At 34.8% G+C, this 12689-nt stretch overlaps 1 protein-coding gene across 4 annotated transcripts in view; it reads right to left on the minus strand.

Moving 5' to 3' along the window:
* Positions 1-12689, minus strand: part of DCLK1 (doublecortin like kinase 1) — a 241751-nt gene that overhangs the window by 54158 nt on the left and 174904 nt on the right. Inside the window, exon 7 of one of the 4 annotated variants that reach the window (XM_050332451.1) lies at positions 4759-9558. The exons of the other annotated variants lie outside the window; for them this stretch is intronic. Within the exon in view, the coding sequence (XP_050188408.1) occupies positions 9502-9558 (57 nt within the window). The 3' untranslated portion in view covers positions 4759-9501. Of the gene's footprint in view, positions 1-4758; positions 9559-12689 lie in introns of those variants that run through there. 4 annotated transcript variants of the gene reach the window in all.

Consider the following 12689-nt stretch of genomic DNA (forward strand, 5'->3'; position numbering starts at 1 on the left):
TCCTGCTTGTAAAATAAGCATAAAAACATGTTTTCTCTACTCATTCGACTGTGTTTGTTTGTTTTCCTAGACCAGGCATCCAATTTCATCTTATTTTATCACTCCACAGTATTTTCTTAAAGGAATTACCATTGAATCAGATTTAATATTTGTTACTTCTGCAATCAGGAATTAATCATTACAGCATTTCAGGGGTAAAAACACAAAAAGATTAGTGCTAGATTTTCAGAAGATTATTAAACAGCTACTTTTAAAATTTTTTGCATTTTAAAGAGTGAGACTGCACTTCTCAGTATATGTTAGGTCAAAGCTGCTGACTGCACACCACTGCAGCTTTCTTTAGCAGCCTGATAGTCTCTTTAGTCTGATAGTCTTGCACCCTTTGCTTTCATCTGTGAGTATGGGAGATGGGAAAATCAAGACGTAACTTGGCGGTCCCATCTCTTCAGAATGTGTGCCTAGAGAGACTCAAATTTCTACTTGAGGACCTAATTTTTCAAGGGCCTTAAAACAAGGTTTAGCTGAGAACTGAAACTGCTCAGTCCTTCCAAAAACAGACACCATCAAGGGTGCATTTTAACAAAGTGCTTTAACAAGGGCTTCAGTTTAAATACAAATAATCTCAATGGTCTACACATGACTGAAATTAAATTTACTCTTACGTATAACTCCTTAAATATGTATTTTACCTAGCTTTCATCTAACAAACTGAAAAAAAGTGGTCCATAAAAAATTGAAAGGAAATAAATAACTAAAAAAAAGATCTCATACTCATGCTTTAAGTGGCCCTATTTCTTTTCTTATTGACCCTTTATGAGGATGGGAAGGCTAAGATGCTATTAGTTAACTGAAGAAGAACTGAAGCAATGCATCAGTAGCATATACCACATCACTGGTCTGCAAAAAAAGCATACAGCCCCTTTAGTGTCATCTGCCTGTGAAGCACTGGCATGGGAGCAGAGGCAGAACTTGCCAGTGACAAGGAAGCAGCAGCTAAGAAGATATGTTAAAAATACACACCAAGATTTTTTAAACTTTAAATAATAATTGAAAAATATATAAAACCATACTTTTTATTACCTGAACCCCTCCTATTAAAACAACAGATTAGAAAGAAATCAGGAACTGGACATACATTCACCAAGTCTGCTGGCGGGCCCTCTTTCACAATTAAAGAGACGTTACTAGATAAACATGACACAAATATTTCTGTCTTTATTCAGTCCTCTGGAACAACATGCAGGCATTTATTTATTTATCTTTACTTCAGCTAGAAGGGCATTCCATTTATTTAGACTTTAATTAGCTCATTGTTCTCACAAGCTGAAAGCCCTCCGGGTCCAGCAATCCTTGTGGGTCTCAGTGTTCCTTCCAGTTGGCTTGCCAATCGCGAGGCAGTCTGTCGTGTGCGCTGTTGCTCTCACAGATGTGGACCCCATCAGGGATATTGCAGATGGGGAGGGGGGAAAAACAAACCCTAAGCAAGAGTATAATCTCTTCAACACACAGACTTTAATGTAATTAGCCCTTTTAATTTTAAGAGATGCTGAGGTGCTTGGAATGTCATCACTTTTACACAGATTTAAAAGGGTCCAGTTGCACAGGTTGCCAGCATATGGCCATTTTTATGGCACACCTTCATAAAAGAAATGGCATAAAAAAATCAGGTCTTTGGTGTAAGGATTTCAGATCCTATTCAGGTTTATATAACAGATGGTCAGCACACCACACATCTCATTGATGTGAATCGAGACATTAGTGCTATAGAGTTTCATCCATGTCTCCCTGGGAGATTTATTTAGCAACTGTTTGGTAAATAGTTTGTATCTCAGTGGAAATTCTGCTAAATCCATGAAAAAAAAGGCAGTAAAATAAAAACTACTGTAATTTCTCTCTCCAAATACTCACCTTTGTCTTAAATCAATCTTAAAATCCCACTCCAACTAAACAGCGGGAATTATTCTTGTGGACTACTAGTGTCAACACTTATGAAAAGAGACTTAAACAAGTATGAATAGAAAGTTTGTTAATGCAAATCAGATTCCTGATTCTCAAACACTGCATTCTATTTTCTAAACCTCTCAAAACCTTTATTAGCGCATATGGAACCTACAAAGTCTCTCAACAATAGATTCCTTTGTATTTTTCTAATGTGAAGGAAGCATCTGGATGAAATATGAATAACAGAAAAGCACACAGGTGTAAAGCTAATTTTGGATCTCATGCAGAGTTTGCTCTTTTAGAAATGGGCTTAATGAAGTGAGGATTAAAATCAGTAAACAAAGTCTAAATTCAGAAAGTAGGATAAGGAAAGTATTAATGTCATTAAATTATGCCTCCTAAGATCGTCCCTATTCCAAAGAATTCTACAGAATCAAAAAAAAAAAACATACAAAAAGATATGTATGTCAGCCAGTAATATGTGTAAGACTAACTTCAACTCAGTAGGGAAAAATAGCATTAAAAGCAAAACTAAGCAGTTAAGCAACCATGCTCACCTCTTTTGGAGCCAATACTAGTGTTCAGTCTGGTTATAAAAACCCTTTGCAAGGTAGCTGTCATGAACTCCTGACACAGTCAGTTCTTTTGACTAAAGATGACCACAGCTAATGGTAAAATAAAGACAACAGTCCAGTGCAAGTATTAGCTTTGAAAGACTTTGAAGGGATCAAAAAATTCCTGTAAGACGTAACAGCATTAAGCAAGAAAAAAGTCAGTCAATAAACAGCAAAATGGCACATCACCAGGGACCAAAAGGAGAGGACAGTTGATTTAAAACAATCAAATAATAAATTTGATGTAACTTTTAAGAAGATAAACTGCGTTTTTTTATTATTCAATTTAGAGACAAGCAAAGAGTTACACTGAAATTCCCGCTCCCAACTGTATCCAGCGAAAATGTTTTCCATTTTCTTTTGTTTAACCTTACATTTTTTTTGCCCAGTCAGATGAGACAGGGGAAAAAAACTTTCATGTAAACAGTACAGAATTGGAAAAAAATTACTTTATGGAGAAACATCCAATCCACAATCTTCAGGCTGAAAGAATGGAAACCAATGGAGTTCAACATATAGAAAGAAAATGATGCAATTGTTTTCTTTTCAAATTTGGACACTGCACTAAACTGGTACATCAGATCCAAATTTATTTATAAAATATTTAATCTGGACAGGAACAATAAAATAACATATGCAAACCTGCTACTTATCCACAATTCAACATCCTGCCCAGTTTTGAGAGAGGCCCTACATAGGGAAGTAATTTTTTTTGTTGTTGTTAATTTATGCAATTCAGGATTTACACATCTTAGGGAAAAGTTCAAAGAACACAAGCAATTATCTGGTGTACATTGTTCAGGGTCTTGTGTTGGTTTACTTCTTTGAGAGGGACACGCGGGAGAGTTTGCAAGGAAATGGAGCTGACAGACTGGAGTTAAATTTGAAAACTGAAGTATTTTTTTTAATTAAGATTTCTACTGAGCTTCAGTATTGGATGCTTATATAGTCATTTGATTTGTGTAAGAAGAAAATTCTGAAAGACCAACATAGTTTCCTACATGGTATTTAACAGTAACTTAAATATAACCTTCAGTAGCTCCTAAAGCTGCTTCCAAAGCTGAGTTGTAGGTTCACTCAGACTTTGGCATCCTTCAGAAAAGATTAATGTTATTTAAATAAAAAAAATAAGGGGGAGGGGAGTATCAGATTCGCGGTATTGGAAATTATTACTGTATCCTCACCGTGGTTAACATTAAAAGTTACATGTGCAGTGATGCAATATGAGGGTTTCCTTTTACCTCTTGTGAAGTTGTCCAGAGATAAAATTTCCCAGTCAACTACAGAATAAATATTGAAAGGCCATCAAAAGAGGCTCTTATTTCTTCCACTTAATTAAGGGCACAGCACAATTACCACTTTTAATTTTAATCTATTTGAGTTATATTTTAAAAGCTCTTCTGGTATTCTTATCTGTTTCTTGATAGAGGCAGAAACTCCAATTATTTTGTTTCTAGTCTTCCTCATTTCTCTAGTACTGCTTCCTTTCTATGTCTGTACACCTTTTTTAGGCAGACCTATTTACTAGCAAACAAGAGGATTTCAAAACTAGAATTTTATAAGGCCCACAGATCCCTCCAGGAGAATGTCTGATCATCATGTGAAGCATTAAGCTGGCAGATGACATGTCAGAAATTGTAACATCTCTCTTCCCCTGCCCCTGTCAAACAAGAAATAAAACTAGGCTATGGATATCTATTTTTAAAGAGTGGAAAAATATGTCAAGAAAATGAGGTACTTATTTTAAACCATTGCTGCTATGTTTCAGTACTATTAGTTTTCACAAGCATATTTTCCTAATACTTTTCTGAGGGGGAGTGCTGCTGTAGCTGAGCTGTCAGTACTGGTACCTTACTTTGGATAGTCTACTAATTCCCCACTTCACGCTTCAAATCTACCCCATCATGTGCACACAAACCTACCCCTAAGTAATTCAAGGCAGGTATACTTACTGTCTCGAAAAGACCCACTAGAAACCAATCTTTTCCTTGAAGGAGTTTTTGTATCTGTATACTAGAGACCACAGTTTATTATTAAAAAAAAGACACTGAATATATCTACTATTTAAAGGAACATGATGCATGAATCCCATATGCTTATTCTAAGGTTAGATGGACAACACTGAAATGAAAAAGCAATATCAACTGCAAGTATTTTTTTAAAGCCTGTTAATCTAGTTCCAAAACAAACTCACTGAACAGTGTGTATTTTTTAAATATATTTATTACATCACTTACAATAATCTACAGTAATGTTAAATCTAGTGAAACAACAAATTTCAACCAGGATGACATGGGCAAATATGAAACACAAGTACAATACAGTATGATGAAACAATGGCACAAAAATGAAGGTGATTTTCTTCAGCTGATTATAAGAAATAAAACATTCATCGGCATTTATTTTTGCAAGTTTTACATTTTTTTGTTGATAAATCAACAGCTTTCTTTTTGGTTTCCTGCATCACATTAATACAAAAATGGTACATTTTTAAAAGCAAATATCCAAGCACTTTTCATTAAAAAAAATAATTGTATGCATAACCTCGTAAAATCTTAAACTTATGTTGTAAATGTGCCAATATTTACAATATTATAGTGCAACTAAGAAAATTAAGAGGCCTTAGCACAAACATTGTTAGCTCCTCTTTCACTAGAGTCCAAATTCCAAAACACTGTATTGCAGGGCAAACCACAACCTAATTACCCCATATAACATCAGACAACAAGTACACGCTGAATACAGTACAGCTTTTTTCACACTTCACTGCTGAGGGTTAATTTAAGCAAATTCAGATAGAATGAACATGCGTAAAAAACAGACACTAAAATGCATACGAATACGTATGTGTGCAGTGCATGTGTTTTCAACCGTTTGCTAACGTGTGTGTACACAACACATATATCTACATACCCATTGCCTTCTGCAGGGAGTTAGGGCGCTCAGCCTGTCTGAGATCAGGTACCAGGTGAAAAGAGGCAAACTGAGCCAGAGGAAAGGTGTTATGACAGCAAACATAGCTCAGAATAGCCCCTGCTCTGCTCAGCGACTCCTGCTTTCTGAACAGAGGGGCTTCCTGGGTATAGCACACCCATCTCCAAAGAGTGTGATAACCACTTGCTTGCTTTGCTCTGCTGGTAAAGCTACTGCTGGCTGTGTTACATAAGGATATTTTTCATCGCTCATAGTTACAAGCTCTCATCCCGTCACTAACAGATGAAACTGAAAGTGAAGATTAAATAAAGAACAATCTTGCACTCAGTTGCACTCCATTAATTGGATACAAGAAAAAGTACAGACAACATTAATCTAAGTATTCATCAAGTAACGAGGTAATTTAGCACCATGAAGATTTTTTTGTCTGTTCATTATTCTACTATTTTGACAAAAGAGTAAACTTGGGTTGATCAGAGGTTAATTCATTTTAACATTCAGAGTGCAAACATTTTTATACCATGCTGCACTATAAAGTTCATACTGCAGTCTGCATTATGAAACTGCAAAAGAAAACACTATTATTTATCTCAAACGTTATGCCACACTATCTCACCCCAGTTGTTCTTCAAGGCTGTTGAATACAATATATACTTTCTTATAATATACATTTATAGCCACAATATTAATGCCCTAGAATTTTCATCTTTCAGCCAAATATGCCCTGTGAAAATGGTTTGAAGAGAAAAATAACTAAATATAATGAGCTGTTGCTGAATAATTTTACATTATGCAATTTTCACATTGCATAATGAATGTTAAAGATTTTACAGATTTTAACCAAAAGAAATTTTAATATTGCATGACAATACACTGTAGAACAATGTGGTTCAAGAGGAGGCATAAGTCTAAACATGTCAAAATAATACCATTTCAAATTTAGGATTAATGTTTTGTCTGTGTGTATGTATTTGTGCATATGGTCTATCCTTCCTACTCTGGAGTCAATCGCAGTTTTGCCACTAACTTCTGCTCAGTTTGAACTTAGCCCTTGTCTGTAGATGTGATGTTTTAAAATTATGCAGACTTCTTCGAGGGAGCTGCTCAGCAGGTACTGGTTGGTGCAGCTCCACTGACCTTAACAGAGTTGTAGTTAATTCCACTAGATGAGTGTCCTCCCATTAGCAACATTTTCCCCACGTATTTGTTTAAAGCCACGAACGTGACGTAACTACACATGGGTTTCAAAGCCATTAATCTATGTAAGTGTGCATATAAATATAATCACACACATTGTGTTCCTCACACGTGAACTGTTTGTTGCATAAAAGAAGTAAAGAGATTTTTAAAAAACAAAACAAAAAATTGCAGAAAGCATTAAGGAAATAATCACAATTATTCATAAAGCTCAAAGAGAAGCAAAGCATTCACAATCTATACAAGACTCTTTAGCTACATCATAATCACCTCAGAGTAGGCACAAATAATGCAGCATACAGAGAACTATCAGAGGTTCAAACACTATAAAGTTGCTTAAGTTATTCTGTTATTTAATGCAGCTGATGAAATCTAGGAACAAACTAAAACCTGTGCTGTTGCAAGCAGAACTACAGTATCAAGAAACACAATTTCAGTTTCACCCATAAAGTGAAACCTTCTGGTCTTGCTCAAAAGAAACATTTCATTTCTGCTCATGTATAATGGGAATTACATTCCACACAAAAAGGATCTCAAAGTCTATAAACAGTGTACCTTTTCAATCTCCAAGGGACTTCCATTCCTTAAATGAAATATTAATGATACGTATTGCCCCTGAATAGCCCCCTTAATATAAGTCATATGTTGAAATGATTAAATGTTATGGACTAGCATATTCTTTTTTAAAACAGTCTTGATGGAGAACTCGCTATGATAACAATTACTGATATAAAGTCCATTTTTCTTTTCCACAGCTAAGCAAAGCCATGGGATTCAGGTTTGCTGGCAATCTGTGCTCCCTGCGTAGAACAAACATTCTTAATAAACTGCCTTAAGCAGCAGTAGCCTATATGGGAGAGGGGAGGAAAAATAAAATTCCTGGAATTTATTTTCTTTGCAGGAAAAAACAATTTTCAAACCATTGGTACGTACTTCATTCAATCTGTTGGAGTTGTATAAAGTTTTGGAAACTGATCCCAATGCACTTTTACATAATATGCATTTCTCAGGATCAGTACAACATTTTATAAAGACATACCCTCACAACAGCTGAAAATGCAAGTAAATTCACAGCAATGAATATTTTCAGCAGAACAGAACAACCTTAGGATTAGGGTAAGGGGCAGGGGACGTGCTGTTCTCATGGCTGAGAACAGTTTTAGGTTGAAGTCTGAAGCAGGAATGACAAAACATGCATTTCAAAAAGGAATGACCTAACTGCTTCAGCAAAGCTGCCAGATCAATGACTTTCTCTTCAGGTGATTCTGGAACCAAGTGTTGAAAACGGAGAAGGTAAGTTTTGTATTCTGCTGCCCTTTTATTTCTTTTTGCAAATATCCTCCATAAAGAAAACTGTATTGATACAGTGAAGCCATCCACTGATTTTTATTATTTTCTTTTATTAAATCAGTGTAAAGGAATTATTTCACTACATTTAAAAGTTGGCCTGTGGCAGCTAAGCATTTTCTGCAATTAAGTAAATTTTCCTGATTTCAAAATATATTAAATCATCACTAAGTAGCTCAAAAATATAATCTCTATAGATTTTTGTTGAGAATCAGAATCACACTGATTTCTTATTCTTAAATTATTAGTATTTGAGAAACTGAAAGGAAAGGTATAAGACTGCAAATGCATATGATCACTATGGGCTTAAATATAACATAGAAAGGAAAACAGTGCTATTACATAAATTAGGCAGACTAAGATTCTCACAATAAAGCAGCAGAAAACAAACACAAATTAGTAGATATTTGTTAAGCAACTGGTTATAATGCGCGACCTACTTTAACACTAAAGGAGTTTTGCATATTCATGCTGTACAAAATGACCACCTTTAGAAATTGTGAAAGCACAGAAATTAGGTCAATAGGAGGATGATTTATAATACCATTTCTCTAGGCTTTCATTTTAATATGCATAAAATGTCTTATTATAGCAAATAAAAAATCATGCTCCCATTCTTAATGTAAGGGAAAATAATCACTACTTTCTCAGGCAAAATGTATTTCTCCAAAAGATGTGTACGTATGTCAGATGACACTGCTAGCTAGCAGGGTCCCATACTTCCTCAATCAGAAATCTGTCCATATTTACTTGCAACACATGGATGATCAGCATTAACAGCTCTTGCCAGGTAAAACATTCATATTGCCTGTGAACACCCTTCTGTTTACAGTCATCAGATGGTAAGGCAGTGAAGAGAATTTGAACACTGCTTTGAAAGCATTTACTTTTGTCCTGTTACCACACAGGATTTCTTCACTTTCTTTTAATTTAGATAAAAAGACTAAACTTAGAGTGTTCCAAATGTGCGTGTCGAGATCAGACAGCGTGGTGCAAGTAGTTTAATATGGCAGGCTTTTTCTTTTCTGCATTTTACCCATTCATTGGTAAAAGCAAAGTATTCATTAACTGTTCATACCAAAATGAATAAAGATACCTATGGTAAAAACAGAACATATAATCAGTACCTTGGATGATAAAAATAGCCCTATTCATAACTGTGCCCACTATGGATTTGTGCGTTATATTCACCTTATCCAATCCTTGTTCCTTAAAGTATGCACAATGCTGTTCTAGATTTGACGGACATATTCAATGGCTCATTCATTACAAATTCTTGCATTAAAATGCAGTGGTAAAGCCAAAAATACGCCCACAGACTGGAATTAATTTGGCCCCATGTTGTTAATATTAAATATGCAAAACTCTTTTGTGCAATTCACTATTACTGTAAATTAGCAGCTATTTTCTTTAAAAATGTTAAACCTTCATCAAATCACAAACCATAAACATTGTTCCATTTTCTCTTTTACACTGAGTCTCCTACTGAATCCATATCATCCGAAGAGAGTGGGCGATACAGGTCCTGTAAGATGAAGTGCAGTATAGATTTGTTTATTGTGTTTGATTTTTTGCACTGTAACTGTCTTATATTCTTTTGGTTACTGTGGACCAGAAGACATTGTTTATCATAAAATATACATGTTCTATATACTCATATTTTTGTCTTAATTTCATATTACTATTTTTTAATCAACAAATAGGTGGTTAGTAAATAAAGCTGAAGTTTCAATGTACAACATATTCTATGCAATTTTTTTCTTTGATTCTTTCCAATTAAACACTATTAAAACAACATTTTTCTGTTCTGGAGAGTCTCCTGATGGTTTGGAAACTTGGAATTATTAATTTAACCTTAAAGGGAATGTATTTTCCTTTTTGCTGTTTTGCAAACAGCAGTAATAAAGTGTTTACCTTATATAAGGTAACAAAAACTTGCCACCCATTGGTGATATAGCACGGATCCAGCAACATTTGAGCCCCAGAATGCTTGACATCGCCGTTACCTATATCGTACTGACAAATGGTATCTCTTTTCCACGGTTTTTCTGTGCCAGTGTGTATGTATAAAAAGATAGTGTGTTTTACATTTATCCCCTTGTCACCGTCTCTTTCTGATGGTAGCCAAGCAACCAGCTCATGACAGCAGAGGGAGAGTCTGAGTGTACAGATCCACTTTATTCTTTCAACACACACTCCAAGTATCCTCTGACAGATCAGATAATCCTCAAATGCCAGAGGTGTTAGGGTATGATACATTGCCCTATCCCACCTATACATCACAACAATCCTTGTCAAGACACACTATAGCATAGAATGAAAGTTCAGAAAAGTGGTAGAGGACAGGGGATTGTCTCTTTAAGCTAAATTAAGCATAACTGATGGTTCAGAGGGATTCTAAGTAGGCAGGTGCCCAGCACATCTCATATGCATTCTCTGATATCTTTAAGGTGTTTTGGGGGATCCTTTCAATAGAGAACATATGAACAAAATACAGAAAAAAGCCTGTAAGACAAAATACAAGAACACATGAGAATGGGAAAGCTGATGGAGTCAGCTTTAGGGTTGACCTTGTTTGGGTTTGTTTGGTTTTTTTTAACTGCAGGAAGATAACTGAGATGAGAAATGAACAAATCTGAAAGCTATACTAAAAAACAAGTACCAAATAAAATGAATGTTTCATAAATTTCAAATTTACAAGGGTCTCAATAATCTATGCAGGTTTATATTTTATTTGCAGGCATGATGTAAAAGGGATTTAAGTCCTTTAAAGGAGGTTTTGATTCCCTAGAATGCTTATTCTGTATGTATTCTGCCAATGGGTGTGCATACACACAGTAGAAGATACATTAGACTGGCAGAGTGAAAATCAGATTTTAAATACATTTCTATTTTGTTGAGAACAGACCAGACAAGAGAAGAATTTTAAACAGACAAGACCATCTTCTTCTAAATACTAATTAGTTGGTTACTTATTAAAAATTCTTTTGAGCATATACAGTTTGGGAATTTCTAATATATAGTACAGAAAAAAAAATCTTTTGATTTGCTAGAGAGCGTTGCACCCCACACTTTTGAATAGTACCACCTAGGTGACTGTCCTTGCCTCTGAATATAAAAAGATATGCATTGAGAACTGACAAAGAAGGTATTCCTGACTTTTAACATTTAGAGAATATTTTTACGTTTATTTTAATAACTCGACGGTTGTTTAAAAGCAAAATCACGTACAAGATTTTAGTGTCACTTTCTATGCTTTTTCATCTGCTTTTAAATACTTGAAACTTTTAAAACGTTTTCCTTTCTGAAAGATTTTTTTTGCAGAAAGTTAGCCAAAGAGCTGTATTTCTGGAGAATAGGGGGAGAATCTATTTATTATTTTGCATAGATTTATAAAAAGAAAAAAATTGCTGAATGAATCAGACTTCTTGCCATATACAATTCAGAAAACCCCTTATATACATGGAATTCAAGTTATTTGTCTGAATAGTCAAAAGGTGTCTTAAATCTGATTTTTTTTGTTATTCTATAGGTTGTAACCTCTAGGGAAGTAGAAAAATATTTAAAATAATGACAAGCAACAGAAAATCAGGTATGAAGTATAAAATGTGTCCACCTTAATTGAAATAATAACTGATTACAAGACAGTGGGAAAATAAGCTCAGAAACTATTACAAAAGGAACTTAAATAAAATTCAGGGATTGTAATTACGTATAATTATTTTTATAATAGCCATGTCACCTTTTCTGAGTCTGTATCATTAACTGCACTCTGTTGGAAATACATATGTGTGCTAAAAACCTGAATTTCAAATGTTTTAAGCCTCTGTAAAAAAATGATGTACATAACAACTTAAAACAAGAATCTTAATTTCCTATTTAAGAGTACATATAAAGAAATAATTAAACTACAAAAAAGCATAACTATAGGACACAGCCTGCTAGTTAAAATACTCAGAAACTAAAAACTGGTTGATAGTTAGTTCAGATAGCTGATAACTTGTTCCTAGTTCACTTTCAACTCCATGTATTACACCCATGAAGTTAGTCTTTCAAGTCTTACATTCCTAAAATATAGACTGAACTTCACACAAGATTATAAAAAAATATCTTTCCCTGAGTTCTGAATTTCTGGAAACAACTCATCCACATACATATGCAAGAGAGAAAGAATAAACTTTATCTTTTTATACTCTTGCTTCTGAGGGTAGAAAATTTTATCTGTAGGATTACAAGAGTACTGTTTTCATGAGTATGAACCACAGCAGCATTTTTGGCTTTATTTATATCAATGGAAAGCCTTCCATCAAAGGCCAGAATTCATTTTTTTAAAAAAGGTGAGTGATGAAATGTCAGTAAGTTGATTAATCCCTGTTTTAAGTTGCCTAATGCACTCCACAGGTCTTTACCATTCCCAGGGAGAAATCCCTCAGTTTGTGAAATTATCTTGCTTTTGTGCCTCTGAATTCAAAAGCATGACTTCTTCTCACCTGTACTTTCCAGGAAAAACATGGTAGCCTGCCTAGGCTCCTCATTACTGGGACATCCCAAGTTTCAACTCCCCCATACCACTTGGATGGGGATGCTGAAGAGCTGATTGATTAGTTACGTCAGGGGGAACCAGGCTATGCTATCACCTTCCAGACCCAGTGCCTA

Source organism: Myiozetetes cayanensis, unplaced genomic scaffold (genome assembly GCF_022539395.1).
Source record: "Myiozetetes cayanensis isolate MyiCay16 unplaced genomic scaffold, myiCay2020 scf5-8, whole genome shotgun sequence".
Classification (NCBI taxonomy): domain Eukaryota; kingdom Metazoa; phylum Chordata; class Aves; order Passeriformes; family Tyrannidae; genus Myiozetetes; species Myiozetetes cayanensis.